At 56.2% G+C, this 20,502-nt stretch overlaps 1 protein-coding gene and 1 long non-coding RNA gene across 11 annotated transcripts in view; one reads left to right on the forward strand and one right to left on the reverse strand.

Annotated features, from left to right (window-relative positions):
* Positions 1-326: 326 nt before the first annotated feature.
* LOC110559775 (uncharacterized) lies at positions 327-13,332 on the reverse strand. Of its 2 annotated transcripts, XR_009590407.1 has the most exons (6): positions 13,091-13,332; positions 6,053-6,290; positions 5,099-5,204; positions 4,165-4,335; positions 3,465-3,611; positions 327-2,604 (listed from the first exon to the last, which is right to left on the reverse strand). It is a non-coding gene; the product is annotated as an uncharacterized LOC110559775 (long non-coding RNA). The 2 variants fall into 2 exon arrangements; XR_009590406.1 differs by lacking the exon at positions 13,091-13,332 and having other exon boundaries at positions 6,053-7,530.
* A 78-nt stretch (positions 13,333-13,410) lies between these two features.
* Positions 13,411-20,502, forward strand: part of Prdm16 (PR/SET domain 16) — a 310,338-nt gene continuing 303,246 nt past the window's right edge. For 6 of the 9 annotated variants that reach the window (XM_060378939.1, XM_021655353.2, XM_060378941.1 and 3 more), the window contains exon 1: positions 13,413-14,123. In XM_060378939.1, coding sequence (XP_060234922.1) covers positions 14,087-14,123 — 37 coding nt within the window. In that variant the 5' untranslated portion in view covers positions 13,413-14,086. Of the gene's footprint in view, positions 14,124-20,502 lie in introns of all 9 variants that reach the window. The other 3 variants (XM_060378940.1, XM_060378942.1, XM_021655376.2) reach the window with 2 other exon arrangements.

A 20,502-nucleotide genomic window follows, 5' to 3' on the forward strand; every position in this document is an offset into this window, starting at 1 on the left:
TTTTCTCTTGGGCCAAGCTCGACACTTAGTATCCATCCAGAAATATGTCTACTCTATCTCAGGGCCTTAAATCTTTCCCCACCCCAAAATGTTTATTTCATCTCACACAGTGAGAACCAAGAAATGTCACCCAGAGTGCAAGGGGCCTACGTCTATGGAGCTGGAGCTCAGCGCCATTAGGAAGGCAGGACTCCCGAACCTGGGCCAGCAGATTCAATGGCGCCTGGAGACGGAGCCGTTCTCATGCTTACATGGAGAGGAGCTAAATTTGTTTAGTTAGGATTATTATTGCTGCCATGAAACATCATGACCAAAAGCAAGTTGGGGAAGAATTTATTTGTCATCACATCACAGTTTATTATCAAAGGAAATCAGGACAGGAACTCTAACAGGGCAGGAACCTAGAGGCAGAGACCACAGTGCTGCTTACTGGCTTGCTCGTGGAGGCTTGCTCAGCTGCTTTCTTACAGACCTCAGGACCACCAGCCCAGGGATGGCACTGCCCACAGTGGGCGGGCCCTCCCCTATGGATCACTAATTTAGAAAATGCTTTAGAGGCAGATCTTATAGAGGCATTTTCTCAACTGAGGTTCCTTCCTCCAGCTGACTGTAGCTTGTGTCAAGCAGACATAAAACTAGCCAGCACAGTAGCCTAAACAAACCCCACCGAATTTGAAAGACATGGTATATTTTGGAGCATGTTGTAGCTGGCATTCACTTAGTCCCAGCACTCCGGAGGCAGAGGCAGGTGTTACATAAAAGTTACAGGCCATTCAGGGTTACACAGGGAGGCTCTGCTTTAAAAAACAAAACAAAGAGACCAAGCACACAAAACAATAAGAACAATAATAACATCCCCCAAAATATATTATGGAGCAATAGCGATGCAAGCAGTGTGGTATTGGTGGGATGAAGGACAGACAGACCCGGTGGAGCCCACGGACTCACTCCTGTCTGTTAGCTTTTGCAAGGTTGTCAACCCAAGTGATTCAGCCTGTTACTCTGTAGACACACTTGAGGTAAACAACCTAAACAGAGGAAAGGTTTTCCTTGGCTCGCTGTTTCTGAGGTCTCAATGCAGGGTGTCTAAGCTCTGTGTGCTGGTGGGAATGTGTGGTGAAGGCTCCTCCAACATAGAAGTACTAGCTCAAAATAGACCCTACATGAGTTTGCTATTTAGAAAATATTTAGTTTTGTTTATACATAGGTTTGTGTGTTTGAGGTAAAAAGGTAAAAAGGTAAAGAGGTGGTGCTGGCTCCCCTGCACCTGGAGCTCCAGTTGGTTTCAAACCACCTGGTGTGGGTGCTGGGAGCCCGGCCTCTGCCAGCGCAGCCAGTTCTGAACCGCTGGGCTCCAGCCCCTCCACTCTCTGTTAAGGACAGGCCTTCTGCTCTGCTGTCCTGACCCGCCCACAAGTTCTGGGCACATGTGACCCCCTTGCCCCTAGCTGGGACTGCTGCTCTATATCTTTGGTCTAAAAATAAATATATACAATTTTAGGGTTAACATGGTAGACAGTTTTGGCTTTGAGTTAGGCAAGGATTTTTAAAAGTGTAACAAAAGTGGAAACAAATTGTGAGTGGAAAAAAATATAGGATGCTGCTAAAATGTAAATGTGGGCTTTTGTTTTTGTTTTTTTTAAGCTCAAGAGGCTGAATGATGGCTTTCCTAGAAGGTGTGATGCTCTGAGTACTGTCCACAACACAGAATAAACTGGAGTGGGCTGCTGTGTGTGTGTGTGTGTGTGTGTGTGTGTGTGTGTATGTATGTGTGATCCTAACATGGAGGAGGTAATTTCAGGTTATCTTCAGCTGCATACAAAGCAGGGTCAAGGCTAACCTCGGCTACATGAGACCCTGTCTCAATTGTTTTATTTATTTATTTTGAAATAAGCAAATGTGCAGATGGGCTGGGGTGGAGTGCTTGCATAGCTCTTGTAAGACCCGGGCTGCTGAGAGGACTCAGCAGGTAAAGGAACCTTGACAACCTGACTTCAATCCCCGGGACCGACACGGTGAAGGGAAGGAACCACATGAGTGACGTGCACGCCCACGCATATAGCCTATATATACAAATAAACGAGAAATTTAAGTCCCACGGCATACCGAAAACAATGGAAAGAAAAGGCAAGCAGAACAGGAAGACATGTTTCCACCCTTGCCCGTGTGGCCGGGAGGAGCAATCTCTGGCAGTGGGAGCGTCAGGCACCCCTGAATCTGAGCACCCTGATGCCGTTCCTCTCACAGTACCACCTTAACGAATTCCCATTCTCCAGGCTCTGACCCTCTCTCCGGACATGCAGGCTGGCTACAGTCCAGCTGGGCTTGCTGCCCTACTCTGAACTGCACCCATCCGCAGGTAAAGCCCCTATCAACGTTCCCAGGACAGAGTGGGCAGGGGGTCGCCACTGTGCTCCCCACCAGCTGGGGGCCAGATCTGTTCTCCAGGTTTCCCCACGCCACCATCAGGTCGACCTCCAGAAAAGGCCTTGCTCCTCTCTGCTGCCAAGAGCTGGATGGAGGGCAGCTGGGCCAGTGCCTGGGTGCCTTTTGGAAGAAATCCACCTTGGAGGCGAAAGGGCGAATGATCCCAGTGTGGTTGCCCTGGCAAGAACGGGAAGAGAAACAGCGCGGACTTTACAGTGGAGTCAGCCGAACACTTTACGTTCTTCCCCAAATTGACTAAGCCATTTTCACAACATAAAATGCGCAAAAATGTAATTATTTCAAGGTGTCCTTCACCTCGAACTCACTCAAGGCCCACAGCTGAGGGTTTTTTAAAAAAACATATATTTAAAGCAAATATTATCGCAAATGACTACTCTGTAATTTGAATTAATTGCTTTGGGTTTTTTCTGGAATAAAATCTTTAAGGCAAACCTATAAAAGCCTTGGATCCTGGGGCAGCTGTTTCTGCCATGGCTCGTTTGCAGGGAGTCCACATTATCCCACAGGCAACTGTGTGGGATCACGGGGATATTTGGATAGAGGTTGTAGTGAGGATAGCCTCCGACCCAAACAACATGCCCCTGCTTCACCTGGCTGGAGTCATTGTGAGCCTCAGAGTGACCCAGACTCTACACAGGAGGGTCTCAGAGGGGCCCAATTCAGCTTCATCCTCTTTCTTTTTTTTCCTGCAGGATGAGGCCAGCGCCTCAGCCAGATCTGCTGAGTTCACCCACAATAGGGTCCCATATAGGGAAGAAAGTGCCAGAAACATGCAGGAAGAACACTGCTCCCTGAATTACATGAAAACACGCAGGGACTAAGCATGAGTCAAGGCAGCAGGAGGATACTATGAAAGGAGGAAGGCTTGGCAGACTCCCCTGTCGCAAGCTCCTGCCTTGGGGTGTCCTGCCCTCCTTGGAATCTTGAGGAAGATAGTCACTGTAAGGTCCTGGAGAAGCGCTGTCCTCGAGAACCAGATGCAAGAACATGCAGGGTGAGCAACGGTCGGAGCTTACCTTCCCTCGAGAATCTGGGTTACATCAAGCTGTTCATCTCCCTCTTTCCTGTCTTCTGCACAGGAAATGCCCCTGTGTTGGGGGTGGAGAATCACCCTCCTGCAGGACCTGCTGGTTCTGGGATCACAGCTGAAGTCTATGTAAATCCTAGAGAACACGAAACAAGAGGAATACTCCCCTGGGCTAGAGAAGAGAGCTCCCTAAACTCAGGATTAATAAGAACACTCCTGGAATTTAGGAAGAGTATGCTATAAGCAAGTTAAATTCCTAGCTCCCCTTCACTTCTCCACGAAGCAACTGTTTTCCCCTCCTGTTAGCAGAAATCCAAAGGTCTATTCTCCCGAAGCTGCAGAGACTCCCACCTCTTCAGTTTGGCTACTTAAGGCTGACAGCCAGACCCACCCCCAACAGCTTCCTGGAAAAGTCCCTGGGAGACTAGATGGGTTCCTCAAGATGGCAACACCTAGGATTCTTAGCAGCATCCAGTCATGGAGCTCAACCATGGAGATAAGCAGCTCCAAATCCTTTCTGTTAGTAAGTTCCTTGGCATGAATGGCCAGCCAAGGAGAGACAGACATTTGGGGTATGCATGTCCTACATGGGGAAATGAAAGCAGTACAGTCTTCAAGTTTCAAAATCCAAGGACAGATAATTCAGAAAATAATTCAGAAAATCAACAATAGCAATTCAAGAAAATTACCTTAAGTTGAAGGTTCCAGTATCGATGAAAAGAGATGCTTACTCTAGGACACAAGCTCAGGAAACACTGGAACACCAGGGACAAAGAGACGATTCTATGATTTTTCCAAGAGCAAAAGCAAGTCACACAAAACCCAAGGTAGTGAAATCTCTCAGGGACTTCTTAGCTCCCCTGGAAGAAAAGATGGCCAACACTCTCTAAATCTGAATGAAGAGGTCATCACTACGCTAGAATTCCATACCTAGCTCAACTATCCCCCTGCTATGCTGGAAAAAGACAACTTCAGACAGGTAAAGTCCTAAAAGAGTTACATCTCAAACCTTTCTTGAGTTACATCTCATTCCCTGTTGTGTCCTTAGCGTTCAGAACTTTCTAGCCTACTAGGAAAGTCTCCCAGCTTGTGAAGTGTTGCCTTTCCACAAGGATGTGACCTCAGGAAAATTAGAGGCCTGATTGGGACACTACTGTATTCTTAGGGCACTGGATCCCCTAGAACCCATGTTACAGAAGGTTGTGAGCCATCACATGGGTACAGCAAGTGTTCTTAACAGCTAAGGCATTCCTCCAGCTCTTGCAATAACTCTTGAAGAATAAAAGGCTCACAGTTCAGTCTGCTAGGCACCTGATCTGGGTCAGTGCTGTTTTCCTCAGCACATCCTCAGGGGGATGAAGCTGGACTTATAAGGCACACCTGCTCTCAGACCCAGAACTTCCATCTGCTCTGGTTGAGACATCACCACTTTTCCAGCTCTTGCCAGTGGTACGTTCTGTCTCGGTAACTTTGCCTGAAATCTCGTGCCATGTGACCTTCGGCAACTGGCTCTCTTCAGGTCTTCGTGTAGTTGCCAGGGTTCATGCACATTGAGGTGTAAGAGCGCCCTCCCATTCATGGCTCGCTGTACCCCAGAGAATGAATGGAGGACATTTTACTCACCCTTTAGAAATGGAAAGATGCCTGTCTTCTTTTGCTTTGATTTTGGCTAATTACGACTGCACATCAAATGATGGGGAAGGCTTCAAACCTCCAACTACAGGGAGAGCTGTGAAGGATATACACCCATCCTTTAGCTGAGCGCCTGTGTACTGCTCTCCAAGCTGTGTGAGGATACAGTCCTTATCCATGTGATCACTTTGAAAGTTAAAGCTTTGACGATGAGCGTGGAACTGTGTAGCCTGCTCTCCTGGCATAACATGGCAGCTGCTGTCTTGAATCTTGAGCAGCGGCGATTACCTATCAGAAACCATAAGCCCTCACAAGTTTGGACTAACATTCCCTCATGGCGGGGAGAGCTCGGGATCAGTACAATTAAGGCACCATAATCCGCATCCCTGGGGACATATATGCAGTTAACAGTTTGGGGGAGGGGAAGGCTTAAGTGGCTTGTGGTCCTGTAAATAAGCGGAATCATGTATTTGCTCTGTCCTTAGTGCCAGATCTGGGATGAATAGTATTTGTTTATGTCCACTGGGAAAAGTAAGAATGTTTCCTTAAATTTGAATGCTGGTTTTTGTGGTAATTATATTTTAATTTTTAAAAACTCAAATGCTGATTTGTGATGTGTAAGTAACTTTATTAGGGTCAACAAAACGGTGACATTTAAACTTCTCCATGTGCAGCCTGTACCATGCTTACTACAGAGATTCATCACTGGACACTCCACCAGCAGTCACTCCCTCTATCCCCCTCCCCCTCCCCATTTTGTCTCTGTGGATTTTCTGGTTCTGGACATATTGTACTGTGAATCATGTGGTGTGTGGCCTTTAATGGACAGCGCCATGCATTTGCCATATTTCTGAGGTTCATCCATTTTGAAGCACAGGTCAGTGTCTCATTCCCTTTGAGGTCACACAGCACCGTGTATGGATAGCCTGGCTTTTGTTTGTTTACCTCTCTGTGGCTGTAATGTTCCTCAGTCATTTCAGCATGGCTAAGCTTCTGTGGCAGTGCCATCTCTAGCTGGACTCATTCCAAAAGTCAGAAGACCAGAGGGACCATGACCAACAGCAAGAGCTTACTGTGCTCTTTGGGCAAGCCCAGCTTTCTTCCTCAGCTGCAGGAGAAGAATGCTCTTGCCACTTAGGCCTGCTTCTGCTGGGCTGACACAAGGCACGATCATCTCGATGACCTGAGACAGAGAAGAACATCCAGGGTGCTAGAGAAGTTGTTCTCTCTCTCTCTCTCTCTCTCTCTCTCTCTCTCTCTCTCTCTCTCTCACACACACACACACACAGAGACTGATCTGATTGAGAAGGCAGCCTTCAATGAATGACATCATTCCTTGAACATAAATCTTGGTTTGTATGATTTATTTATGTTAAGAAACCCACATATGATGCTGAGTTTTCAATAGCTTTGTTTAAGTGATAGCTTTGCCTTTTTTAGTGAAAGTTGGAGCGATGATAAACAGCTCCAGCTGTAAAAATTAAAGGCGGAAGGGAAGCCAAGGTGATTATTACAGAGAAATGCTGAGTGGGGAGGGAGGGGCATCTGGTCCTTCCACCCTCAAAAATGAAAATTACTCTCTGCCACATCGTGCCACGAGCAATTACCTGCTGTTTATTAATTAACCTCTTTTAAAAGTGCTGCATTTCTACCAGAACTGTTATTTCTCTAATGTGAAAACTGGCTTACTTGTGTTCACTGGAACCACTGTGTCCCATGTGCTCCAGGCCTCACGAACACTTAACGGACACTGTTTGTTTCTGTCCTGGTGACGTATTTTATAATTAAAAATGCCTCACTAGAAGCTCAAATACAGAATATACTGGTGTGTCAGAACATGACTCACTGTGTTAGTACCGTGATGAGACCCCCAAAGCGACTGTCTCAGGCATGAGGGCTTCCCTCAACCCAAACAGCCACAGCTCAGCCCTGAAATGAGATTAGGTTAAGGGCCTCCTGATTGCCCATGGAGTACTGGACTCTGGAAGCACAGAGCCCAAGCGGCTGCATCTGCTCAGTTCCAGACAAGCCTGGAGCTCAGGGGCTGTGAAGCCTGTAAGAAGTCCACAGGGAATGAACCCCACACATGGCTCCAATGGCCCTCTCTGTCCAGCCAAGGACAGGCACTTTCCAGGGCTTCAACTCGAAGCTCTGGGGACAAACTCCAGGTTCTGGGAGAGGAACTGAGAAAGTAGCAAAGGGAAAGGGGTCTTAGCCTCTGCTGTCACCGATCCACAGAACTGTAGGGAGCTCCTGGCAAGCGGAACCTTCTTCTCCTGAAGGCTGTTGCCAGGGTACTGTCAGATTCACCCACCCACTCACCCCGTGCCACCAGGAAACAGGGTTCTGTAAAGCTGAGGAGCTGAGGGAGGCTCCCAAAGGAGTGTGGGCTGTCAAGATTACAGGCCACCCAATCCCCTCCCTCTCCCTCCCCCCCCCGCCCCCCCCCTCACACTCCATGGACAACACAGTACGGGTGGAGGATTCCTCATGGGAGCATGAGTGACCCGGAGCTGCATCCAGCTTGGATGAAGTCCCCAGGGCTGCACAGTTAGAACTGTCCACCCCCATTTAGTCACCAAGACCGCATACTTTAGCCCTCTGGGACCACCTGCAATTAGGGCAGCATTACATACAAAAGGTGGGCTGAGGGAAGCAGGATCTCTGAGGCAGGTGCAATGCCCCTCCCCACTCTCACCTTCTGCAAGCCTGACCTCAGGGGGTCGCCTCCAAGGAGTCAAGCTGCTCTAATCAAATGGCTTCATGCTGGCTTAGAGGATAGTTTCTCCAGCAGCGGGCAGGACCCAACCCAGCCCTCCTTTGCTGATACTTGATGCCTATCTGTTACAATTATGACAGCCACCTTACCCCCAGAGAAGATGCTCAGGGGAGACCAGTCAGCTTCACCCCATCCCTATTCTCTGCACACAGACACCACGCTGAACCCAGGTGTGTCTTCCTCAACGCAGCTGAGGAGCCATGCGCTGACCGTCAGGAGGATTGAGGGCAGGATGCCAGTGAGCCAAAGTCATAAAGCCAGGTGAAGCCCTTAGGACTCCCTGCTGCCCTGGGCTTTTCCACTTTTGGGGCTTGGGAACAGGTGGGGATCTGGCACCTTGTCCCTGGAGGACACGGACCACTGAGTCCATCACCTTTAGTGACCCTGCAGAACTGTTAATTTTTTTCCCAGCCTCAGGCCATACTGGTCTCTGCCCTTTTCTTGCTGGCTCACAAAGCATGTCTACAGAGTTCTGCTGTTACTGCTTTAGTAGAAAGCAGAAGGTGTGTGTGTGTGTGTGTGTGTGTGTGTGTGTGTTTGCAGAGACCTTTTGAGCATCTCCCTGGCCTCTCTCGGTGTCTGGATCAGAGGTCTTAGTGGTGACAAAAGACAGGAAGTTTCTCCTCTTGCTGGACAGCACTCCGCCTTCTCCCAGAGAGAAGTTCTTCAGAAGCCCCAGTCGGGGCTTGGTCTCTGCAGTGCGCACCACACACGTCAGGCTAAGGTGGCCAGGTGGAGCTGGGGTGGTGTGAAGCTGTGTATGTGAGGGTGAACCAGTGTCCCCCAAAGCGGCTGGAGCTAGAGCCTCTGTAGGTTGTTCCCTTCTGGCTGCACCATGACCCCGTCCACCTTCTTCAGGATGTTGAGTGCCAAGTGGAGAGGCCTTGTTAAATCTTCTCCCGGGCCAAGAAGAGACTCTCAACTCCCCCACCCAACACGGAGTGAGGGAGGCAAGAGGGAGGAAGCAGGGACTGCAGAGGCATGACAGATAGCCCCACTGCTGCTTGGGAAAATTCCTCTCTGAGCACCCACGTCTCTCGGTCTTAAACTGTGGCTCATGAGGGTGGGCTGCGCTGTGCCACTCTGCCGGCTCAGCCTTCAGCCTGGCCCTGAAAACTAACCGTTCTTGCCTGCCAATCACGCAGAACTCTGAAGGGAAGGATGAATGGCCGAGTCACAGAAGGGTAAAGGAGGAGAATTTCCTAGCAGCTCCCACCCAACACTGTGAACTGTGAGATCCAACACTGCACAAGCCCAAACACAGAATCTGGTTCCCAAACAGTGTCCGCTGTACCGAACTGTACCGAGCCGAATCTACGGCCGAATCGTTAGGTAGTAGGCGACTCTGCAAAAACGAAATGTAGTTTCGGATTCGAGATGAGCCGAGGAGACTTGGTTGTCTGGCTAGCCTACCCAGCTCTGGACCTGGCTGCGCTTGGGAGGCAGGCTCCCACAGTGCGGCTCTGGAGCCCGGTCTTGGGGCGGGAGGCGCCGGCAGCTCGCTGTTTTCGTTGCTGCCAGGGCCCTCCCTGCTCGCACTCGCTGGAAGCGGGGGCATCCTAGACTGGCGGCAGCGTGGAGCCGGAGCGGTGCCACTCGGCTGCACTGTCTCAGCGCACGCCTCGGCTTTTACCTGCAAGAACGAAGTTGCTGCCGGTGAGCTCGGGCGAAGGGGAGGAAGCTACGGGCCGCGCCGCTGCCCGGTCCGGGATGAGCACGTGCCTCGCGGACACTCGCAGCGCCAGCCGCAGCTCCGGATTCGTTGGCGGATTTTCGAAGGTTAAGGGATCAGGAGGGAAGGAGCGGGGAACAGAGTCCGTTTATTGCTCCCGGTGGCCGCAGCCTCCGCGCAGCTGGAAGAGCCCAGGCTTCTCTGCACTCGATTCCGTACACTGTGCTCTCCAGGCGGGAAGGCGTCCTTGGGAGCGTCCAGCGCCTTCTGGAGCGGGTTTTCCCCTCCGCAAGACAGAAAAGCCAACTCCCTCCTGGACTCAAGCAGAGAGAGGAAAAGGGAGTGCAGGAGGCCCAAGCTATCGATATTTTAAAGCAAAACATCCCCCCCACTTTGTCCTCACTGTCCAAAAGGCGTGCAGGTGAGCGGCAAATCATCTCCTGTGCGTCCCGTCGGCAGGGGCTCAGGACGGAGGCCAGACGAGATTCTGCTGGAATCCCTAAGCCGCCACAGCCCTCCGCGCGAAGACTCCCGTGCAGACCTCTAGGACGCTGCATACGCAGGGACAAAAGTCGTCCTGTGATCCAAAGACGTCTGTTTCTGAACATCTGGGGGCTGTTCAAAATCGCTAAGCTTGCACTCCTGGGTCGGCTTGGTTGAGAGAGCCCCCACGCTCCCCAGAGCCACACTCTGGCCCTGGGAGGTCCAAAACCTTCAGAGAGAACCCCTTGGGCAGAAAGTCTGACCACTGTCCTTCCGTTCTCAAGGTCATTCAAGTCCCGTCATGGTTCCCCGGAGCTGGGAGGGCAGCTGGGCAGAACGGGATGTAAAAATGTGCCCAGCGTGGGGCACATGCAGTAGAGCCTGGGTACTGGGGGACCCCCATTTGGGGACACTTTCTAGGCCTGCCTGGAACCAGTTCTTTAGGTATTTTGAAGCCTATCCTAAGTGCGAGGTCAGACCCAAGCTGCAGCGAGCAGTCCGGCCTCCTTGCCTCAGGCTGTGACTCTCCCTGCCTCAGTCTCTGCTCTCTTTGCCAGTCTGTGCAGTGGTAGCCAGCCACCACCTCACCAAAAACGTGGAGCATGAAAACACAGCTCCTTGGTGAGGAGACTCTCACCCGTCCCGGCTTGGTGGCCCACGTGCCAGGGTAGGGTGAGTCCGATTGAGCTTCTTCCCGTGACACTTGCACGAGGAAGCTCGTGGCAACTCAGGGAGAGGTGCTTTTATCTCCTTTGCCACCGGCAGGACGGGGCCACAGCCAGGAGGTTGTACAGACTGAACTTGTGGAGAACACGGTGGAAGAGCTTCATGCGCGGGGAGGAGAGAGGAGGAAGACGCTGTGTGGCAGGCACACCTAGCCAGGCTGCACAAGGGGCTGCCCGCCCCGCTGAGAGGGGTAAAGACGGGGCTTCTGAGCCCCAGCCTCTCCAGAGGCTGGCTTCCCCCAGGAGGCCTGGGGCTGGGTGTGGCTAAAAAAGAAACTCCGTAGACCAGAGCAGCAGGAAGGCTGGGGGCACTCAGCACTCCCTAGGGGACTGAAGACCACTCCCGCAGTCTGGTCCTTCCCCAGGCCGGATGGTGATCTGACCTGGTTCTGCAGCCTCTTTCTCAGCTAGAAGGGGAGTCATCTCCCTAGCAGGGAGCACAGTAGAGGTTGCTGGGCTTCTCTTCACTAGCCTGCCCCTCCCCCGCCAGCAATGAAGCTGGTTCTTGAACTTGGCAGTGTTAGCAGTTGTCCAGCACAGGGGATTATTTAGCCAGCCCCAAAGTGGGCAGCATTTCTCACCGCAGGACCCCACACTCCCCCAAGGCCTGACTCGATTTTAAAAAACGGTCCCTGAAGCATCGCTCCCGCAGAGGCCCTCCGCTTGCCCACACTTGTTCCTGTGTCCACCACCATTCCTGCCAAAAAAAAAAAAAAAAAAAAAAAAAAAAAATTCTCTGTGGGATGGAAGCACAAAACTGCCTCCAAGGGGACTGGAGTCTGCGTTCCTTTGCTTTCCCACTCTCCTTGAGGAATTCCTCCATTTCTGACCTCTCAGGTTCTAACTCCGGCCACGTGGGGGCAGGGCCTGGCCAGGGCCACGGCCTTTCCAGGCCTGGAGGTCCGGCATCTTAGAGCCCCTGCCGCACCTGGGGGCTCCTGGTCAGCCTGGGTTCCCAAGCCTCCTCCCCAGGCAGCCACCCCTCCGGGCTCAGAGGGTGGCAGCTAAGAGCAGGAGGGACTTGCCCCCGCCAGCTCTGCACACCTCTACTGGCAAGGGTAGGCGCCTGCTTCCATCCTGGGCTGAGCTGGTCCAACCTGCCCAGAGCTCTGCGTCCTCCTTAGCAAAGAAGGGACCCGAAGAGGGGCTCCAGCAAACCGGAATCCCTGGAGGAAGCAGGGGCTTCTGCCTCGGCCGGGGTGTGTGTGTGTGCTCAGGGTCCCTCTGCAGCAGAGAGCTCTTTACCAGTAACTCTGTGTCTTCCCAGGTGTTCCCCAAATATCAAGGGCCGCCTGGGGTGCTACACTGGGTGACCTGAGCCTTCTCGGCTACGCTAGCCAGATTCAGCGCACACACTAGGGTCCCTCCGGGCCCAGGTGGAGCAGTGTCGCCGGTACTGCCGGCTCCGTCACCCCCCCTCCCGGGGGTGAGCAGGTTCAGGGCCCTCCAAGACCACCGGGAGCTGCAGCAGCGAGATCCGGGAGTGGATCTGTGACTCCGCCTAGGTAGAGAGGCTGAGAAAGGGAGAGGAGTGAGGCCTTTCCACAAAAGGGCCTCAGTCGGTGCAGCCAGCTGGGTGCAGGGCCAGGCACCCAGAGCTGTGGGCTCCTCAGAGACTTTGGGTCTCTGCGGGGAATCCTTTGGCGGTCAGAAGGCTCAGCACGCCACCGCCGCCGCCGCCGCCGCAGCCGCCGCTCGCCTGCCCTGGGGCTTTTCTCTGGGGTAGCCCGGGCCCAGCAGCGCTCTCCATTAGGTGAAGAACCTAAAGGAAGGAGTCTCTGGGGACTGCTGTTTAACAGGGACTCGGTGTGCGGATTTTAGTATTAGGAGACTGCTTTCGTTGCACAACAAAGGGGTGAGGGTGGCGAGAAGCCCCACCTGGGAGGCAGAAAGCCCCAAATGGCGCCTGACCCTGCTAAGGCTCAGGTGACGCCCTGACAGTTCTCAATCTCGTTGCCTGGAGGGACCTCGGTATTCGGGAAGGGCGCCCAGGGCCGTGACCCAGCCCGGGCAGCGCCTCCGTTTGTTCCCAACTGAAACTCAAATCGTGGCCGTGCTCGAACGGGGAATCCGTTCACCCCGTTAGGCCTCTTAGTTGGGGCCACCCTGCTCGCCCGGCCAGGCCCCTCGCTGGCCTGAGCTCCGAGGGGCAGGCTGCGGAGACGGAGGCGCCGGGCTTTCTCCAGCGCGCACTCCTCCACCTGTGCCTCGGGCTCCGCAGCCCAGGACGCACCAGGGCCGGGAGAGGCCGGAGGGGAGTGTCCGGAGAGGACCCCGGCTTCGGAGAGTGGCCGAGCTCCGGCGCTTCGGCGCCCGGTACTCACCTGGGGGCCGCGGCCGCAGCCCAGCGGGGCGCGGAGGCCGGGGCCCGAGGGCCCGCCCCGGAGGCGCAGAGGTGCGGGACGCCCCGCTCGGCCTCGGCACGGCCGCCCCCCGGCGCGGGGAGCGCTGCCCTCGGCCGCCGCGCCCGACCGAGGACCGACGGGTCCGGCGCGGCTCGGCGTCCCGGGCGGTGGCGAAGCGCGGAGCCGGCGGCGCCTCGGCTGTTTGTTTTCGAGCCGCGGAGCCCGAAGCGGCGGCCGCCGGGTGGGGGCGAGGGGGAGGGGCGGGGGCGGGGGCGGCGGCCGGCGGGGGCTTCGGAGGAGCCGGGTTCCGGGGCGCGCGGGCCCCGACACCCCCTCGGCGGGCGCGGGGTGCGGGCGGGGACCGAGGGGCGTTCGGGAGAGAGCGCTCTGGGGCGACGGCGAACGAAAGCTTTTTAATTAGTAATAAAACGCAACCAAACGCCGCGCGGCGGCCCGGAGCCGCGTCCGGACACTGCGCGCGTCTGCGGGGAGAGCCGAGGGGTCGGCGGCAGGCGGCGGCCGTCTCCTCCCTCCGCCGCCCGGCCAGGGCGGGAGCGGCGGCGCCGCGCGGCGCGGGGCGGGGGCCCGTCGCCTCGCCTCCGGGGCTACCTGGGTCCTTTTAAAGTGTCCGGGGTGCGGGCCCCAGGCGGGAGCGGCGGGCAGGGAATGTTTTCTTAAAGGGCCAGTTCCGAGCTGCGCAGAAAAGGGGGGGAGGGGGAGGGCGAGAAGTGAGGTGAAGACCGGGAAGGCCTCGGAGAGCCCCCCAATCCCGCGCCGAGGCGGCGGCGGCGGCGGCGCGACGAAGAGGATGATGAACACATTGCAAAGTTTTTTTGGCCCCGGCGAGGGGTGTCAGATTGAGTGCTCTGTGCGCATGTGCGAAGGTGTCCAAACTGACAATGCTAGGGAGATGAAGATAGTGTGTAGCTGCTTCTGGGCTCAAGGAGGAGGAGAGAGATTCCGCGAGCCGACACCATGCGATCCAAGGCGAGGGCGAGGAAGCTAGCCAAAAGTAAGTCTCCCGCGCTCCGCCGCGCCGCGCCGCCGGGCCCGGGCCGCGGGGCCGGGGTACCCGGGCCAGGGGTGCGCGTCGGGGCGCGGTCGGCGCGCCCGCGGCTCCGGCCCCCGGTCGGCCGCGCGGCCCGGGGGCTGCTCCGCCTCCCGCGCTCCGGGGCGGCCGGGCTCGGCGCGGAGGCTCGGGGCGCCCGGGCCGCGCGCTCCCCGAAGGCGCCGGCCCCCTCCCCGCCGAACCCCCTCCCCCCCACAGTGTCAGGCGCTCGGGCCCGGGAACCCGAGGCGCGCGGTGGGGGCCGGGGAGGGGGGCGGAGGGGGAGGGCCGGGGGTGGAGGAGAGAGAAAAGCGAAAGTTAGCGAAAAGTTGACGAAAGGGGAGAGTAACTTTTCCTCTCGCTCGCTCTCTCCCTCTCTCTCTCCGAGTGGCTCTCAGTCCTGGTCAAATCATATTCCGGGCTTTTGAAATAGTGGGCGCTAGAGCACCGCCTTTGGCGTCCGCCAGCCGGGCTCAGAGGAGGGAGACCCTGAGCCGGGGAGGGGGCGGAGGAGGGGGCGCGGGCCGGCGCCCACCCGGCTCCCCGGGAGCGAGGGCGCAGTTGGCGCTGGCGGGACGGCCGCGGCCGCTGGGGGAGCGACGTGGAGACTTTTTCCTGCGCTGGGAACTGCGGCCGCGAAGTTCCTGACCAAGCGGTGCCCCGCGTGGTGGCCCGCGCTCCTCCGCGGTCCAGCAGTCCGCTCGGGCCCGCGGGCGCCGGGCCCCGGCAGCGGGTCCCCCCGGCCGCTCGGCGGCCCTCCGCCCCGCCTCGCTTGCCCTCGCTCCGACCCTCCCGCACACGGTCTCCCTGGCACCCGCGAGGCCCAGCGGGACGGACTGCCCGGGCGCGGCTGCCCGGCTGCCCGGCTGCCCGGGCCCGGGTCTTACTTTCTCTTTCGCTCCGCCCTGGGCCGAGCCTGGGGCTCCGCGTGCACTCCGCCGCGGGCCGGTCCCCACCGCGAGCTCCCGCCGTCCGCGCTGCCGCCGCCGCGTCCCGGAGCAGCCCTCGCGCCCTCCCGTCCCCGCGCCGCCCCACGCCGCGAGCCGGGCCAGGGGCTGCGGCCCGGTAGCCAGCAGGTGGGACCCGCCGCACCGCGGCCGGGGAGCACGGCGTCGGCAGACCGGGCCGCGGTCCGGCTGCAGCGAAGTGGTGAGCGCCGCGCGCCGCGGGTCCGAGTCGCTCGCCCCTGCCGCCCCCTCCTCTACCTCGGGCCCGCGAAAGGGGCGCCCGGCCGCACGCTGGCTGGAGGTCCCTGCCCCATCAGCAGGCCGCGGGGGCTGCGCCTCCGGGCCCCGCGGCGTCCAGAGCCGAACTCTCAAGTCCCTGAGCCCAGCGGGTCTGGGATTCGTGATAGTTTTCCGAAAAAGCCGGGCACGTTCAGCTCGGGACCCTGCCGAACGTGGCCCCGCGGCGGCTGCCTTAGGCCGCGCGCCCACCCTGCAGGGAAAAGCAACTTCCAGCCTCCGCCAGGCTTCCCTGAGCTCCGCCGTTGGAGTTCGTGGCCCCTCGGCTAGGAGCCCCTTTCCCGCCGAGCTCCCAGGCCGGCTGCCCTTGACCTCAGCCTCCTGGGCCAGCCCTGACCTCTGACCCCTCTTGGTGCGAACTGGGCCGGTCGTTTCCCCGTGGATACGAAGGGGCGGTGTGCGAACTGTGGGACCGTCCACGACGCACGGAGCGGGTGTGCTGTGTGCTATGTGCTGTTCAGAGCCTGGTGTGCACCCTGGGCCTTTTGGAATCGCGATCCCCTGGCTGCAGGCCTGGGCTGGTCGGGCTCTCACAGAGGAAGAACCCAAAGCTGGAAGGAGAGAAGAGTAAAGCCATTGCGCCCTTTCTGTCGCCGCCGCCTTCGCTGCAAGCGAGAGACTAGCTCAGCGCTCCCTGCGCGGCCCCGGAAACTTCGCAGAGGTCCACACCCGCTCCGCGCCCTACTGGGCCTCAGCTCTCCGCCTGCTCCTCCTCCGCCAGGTGTGGAAGGTTACCCGCCCCGGCCCTATCCAGGATCGAAACGGGGTGCCCAGCCAAGGTCTTTGAGGCCTTCCCTGGAGGCCTAAAACTGGAGGACACAGCTGGTGGGAGCACGCAGTTCAGGCTTCTTTCTGGAGCGTCCTTGGAAACAGCCCACAGAAGCTTGCCCGACAGACCCAGAGTCCCCGCCTGGGTGGCACTCTGAGACCTGGTTCCAGGCTGCTACCACTCAGGCCCCCTCAAGAAGATGGTTGGCGCAGCTCGGGATGGAAGAGAGCCCGGGGGCCCGCTGGGGACTGTTGTGTTTCATTAGACAGTATTTTAAGAGGATGTGGAAGGCTCCTGGGAACCTGATTTCATTACCTGAAGAAGCAAGGGTGACCGGCAGGCACTCGCTAGACCAGCACCCTCCTAGGCTGGCCCCGGGGCTAGGGGAAGGAGCAAGGTCATGGCTGCTCAGGGTTCTGAGCTGCCCTTGCACGCGGGCCCCTGAGCTGTGGCTGAAACTTGCTGAGTGTAGAAGGACAAATGGACCGAAGAATGTAACCTCCGGACACGGGGCATGGGTTTGGGGCCTGGCCCAGGCTGTGTATCTTGAGGTACAGTTTCGTTTGTATTTCCTGGTGATCCTACTCCAGGTCTCTGTTACACCTACAAGGCGTACTCAGGCCGGGCCTTTGAGAACGTCCCACTTGGTGGGGTTTAGGGTCCCAGAGCAGACAAGCGGAGCTTTCTAAGAACGGAGGTCTCCAGGGTCCCCCCAAGGGTGATTGCGATGCAGATGGTGGGAACCGAAGCCTAAGCCAGGGGCAGAGTGAAGACGTTCAAGGCAGGGGTCCTGTTCAGCCTGGGCCCACGCTGGCCCGTACTTTAAAAAACGAAATTCTTGACAATAGCTTATTGTTCTCGCCACTGCTGGGACCCAGGTGGGCAGGTGGGGGTTTGGTTGATGATGGTGCTTTCCTGACCTTCAGCAACTACAGAACACAACTCGGACTCTGGGGCTAGGACCCCGTCAGAGCCACCCTTGGAGGCCTGGCTTCTGTGGAGGTGACAGGCCCTGCGGTCCCCCGGAGGGTCGAAGGTGTTGGGGGTGACGAATTGCTGATTCAGTGTGAAGGACTGGAGTCCCGGCTCAAGGCCTATGCCCTTCGAGTTGAGACAAGCAGGGGGCCGAGGTCTGGCTGGCTTTTGCCCTCCTTCTACCCTCCCCAGGACCGGGACCGGAGAGCCCAGGGGACAACCTTTTCTCTGGGACTGACAGGGCTGCAACAGCAGCATGAACCTGTAGGTGGGAATTGATTGTCTCGCCCGCTTTAGGCGAATGGTGGAGCCCGCTTGGTAGAGGGGCGGAGTGCCCGGCTGGTGGCCAGTGCCCTGAGGCTCTCAGGCCTTGCTTCCGCCTCCATTGGATGGTGTTGGAGGGGTCAATGCCAGTTCGGAGAGCCAGTTCGGAGAGCCAGCTTGCTGGATCTAGGTCTCCCCTCAGGCTGTGTCCCAGCGACTCTAACCATCCTGGGATTGGGGCTGCCTGCTTCTCTGCAGTCTGGAGGCCTGGGAAAGAGGAACAGGTGCAGATTAGACCTCGTAGTCCCTCCCAGTCCTGCAGCTCCCACTATCCCAGAACCCCTACCTGCACAGTGCTAGGGGCAAAGAAGTAAGTCCTCACTTTCTGTTCGGAGGGAGGCTAGATGAGGGTGCCGCGAGCTCCCTCCCCAGAGAGCAGGGCTGCCTCAGCTCCTCAGCTTCCAGGACTTTGGTGGGGTGTGATTAGCCCTCTGTTTTATTCAATTAGGAGGCAATTAGGGATCCTTGGGGGGAGGGGGCTGGTACTGGTAATTAAGGTTATGTATAATTAGAGTTTCAACAAAATTGTCCAGGATTAAAAAAACCTTTTGAGTAAATTTTGTTTTAAAAATTCAAATAGTACTAAATACAATTTATCAGGTTTTGACTTGTGTTCGGAAGCTCAAGGAGAAGGCTCTGGGGAAATGATGCTAGCACCGGTCAGAAAAGAACTTCGTGAGATGGAGGGAGTCTCTGTCTCTCTGTCTCTGTGTGTGTGTCTCTCTCTTTCTCTCCGTCTCCCCACCCACCCACCCACCACGGGCTTCAGCTTTGCAGAAAGGCAGCCTGGGGCTGGGAGTGCAGATTCCTTCATCTCAGACTGCCTGTCCCTGCCGGGGCACCTGCCCAGGGAACTCCCAGCCTCCCAGCTCTCTCTCACAAAGTCTAGGCAACAGTGGAGCCAGCAGCATGTCTGCCCTGCCCCAGAGCCACTTCAGCAGTGCCTGTCTACTTGGGGGCCACCTTCGGGCTTCCTGGGTGTCCCCCTTGAATTTCCAGACCCCTCCAGCTGGCCCCCAAGTCCCCAGTGCACTCTTCCTAGGCACACAGGTGTGTCGGCTCACCCTGGGTTTGAACTGGGGTGGGGAGTGTGATCCAGGTGGAGGGTGGAGGGTGATGCTGCTTTGTGAGCAGCTCTGCCCCTTTCTGAGAGGCAACGGCCTGGGAAGTGACCCTCAGAGCACCTGTGGGTATCCTTTTGCCCCATCCCCTTCACTGGCCCAGGGAGGGAGAGGAGGGAGCGTGCACCTCCAGATGTAGGAGACCCTAGGTAGGTGCAGAAACTCATGCTATTGCATATCAAGTTCAAGACCTTCAGGGTGCCTCAGTATGGCACTGCTGACGATGGTTAATTCGTAGTGTTTTTTAGTTAATTAATGAATCGAGTAGTTAAATGTGTCAGGGTTACAGTATCTAGAGACCAGTGCTTACCGTGGTCTATTCTTAAAGGGCAAGTAGAGTCCGTGCATCATGACCCCTGAATGCAGCCGTCAGCTCTATTCCCCACTTGCTGCAGGTAGAGTCCTGCTCAGAGCTGGACTCTCCCCTCCGGGAAATGACCACACAGCTTCACCTCCCCGGCTGTGGCTACCGTCTCTAAGGGCAGATTCTCTAGGTAGTCAATATTGCCAGGGATGGCCTTGACTTCCCATCCCCCATTGCCTTCTGCCCACCACAAGTACAAAAACCTCTCACAGAGGTGTGAGACTGCCCACTCGCCCCACCCCCAACTGCTCAGGGAAAAAATCCACCTGTCTCCTCAGGGAGATCTGGTGCCCTGCACTGCTTCTGCTGCTGTCACCAATAGACCGAGGGGCAGGACTAGGGCAGGGTGCGTGCTGCGGCCTGTTGTTCCTCAGGCTGGGACCTCATGGAAAGAGCCACTGTTCAGCACCCAGAGCGCCCTCCTCTCTAGTGGTCCTCAGACAAGGGATGGGTGGTCTCCCCCATGCCAGCCACTCCCTGCTCTCAGACCGTCCACCCTCTGGAGGGACATCTCAGGAGAAAGAGGAACAATACCACGAGAAAGCTGAAGACAGGAGAGCCGGCCACTTGAGATACATATTTGTTTAATAGTTAACATTTTGTGTAAAAAAAGGGAGGGAAGGCAGATTCTGGTGAAGGCTTTGCTTATTTTATATCCACTATAACTATTTCTGTCCATGAAAATTGGCTTAATTATATCAATGGAATGTTTCTTTTTCAATTCTGTATGCAATTAGTCCATCTTGCCGGCTGCAATTTATTTTAATAAAAAAATAAACCAGTGGTGTGTTCAGTTCCTCGTCCCCTGGGGACAAACGCGATTGGTGTGTTTAATTTCATTAAGTACAATGTGGCCTACTGGAAAAAATGTCTGAAATCAGCTTTGTGCAGCTTAAACACTGGCATTTGAAACAAATCATTATTGCATTAGCTGTCATACTGGTAATTCTAGAATCTAAGGAAAAAAATATATTATGGCTGTTTTTATAACCCTTTGCAAATGCACTGTTAAAATAATTTATAATCATTTTAAAACATGGCTGATCCTAGTGAATATTTCATCTCCCCTAAATATGGCTCTGCATTTTCCTGTGCACATGCACATCCAGGCTTGTGCAGCTCCCAACCCCAAGTGCTCATCCTTCAAAGCTGAGGTAGTGAAGTGTGTGTTCAGGCAAACCTCGTGACGACAGCACCTTTGCCACTCTGGCCAGAGCTCCAGACTGGAGAGCACAGGGAGCTGAGCAAAGTTATCAGAAGCCCCTCAGCCAGAGGGCACTCCATGGGGCCTGTGGCTCACGCAGCCTCTGGCTCAGGTGGGAAGGAAGGCCTTTAGAGGTACGGGAGCAAACCATCCATCCACATTCCGGCTCTGTGCAGGGCTCGCTGCGTTCACATTGCATTCCTGTTCCGGGAAGCAAGAAAAGCACAGTCCTCACACATTGGCTTTCTGAGCCCAGTCTCAGGGTGCAGCCGCATAGACTTGGCGATGACACTCAGTGGGAAACATACACGTGTCAGAAAACGGGGTTACCTCTTGGTCAGT

This window comes from Meriones unguiculatus, chromosome 3 (assembly GCF_030254825.1).
Source record: "Meriones unguiculatus strain TT.TT164.6M chromosome 3, Bangor_MerUng_6.1, whole genome shotgun sequence".
In the NCBI taxonomy this organism is placed as follows: Eukaryota; Metazoa; Chordata; class Mammalia; order Rodentia; family Muridae; genus Meriones; species Meriones unguiculatus.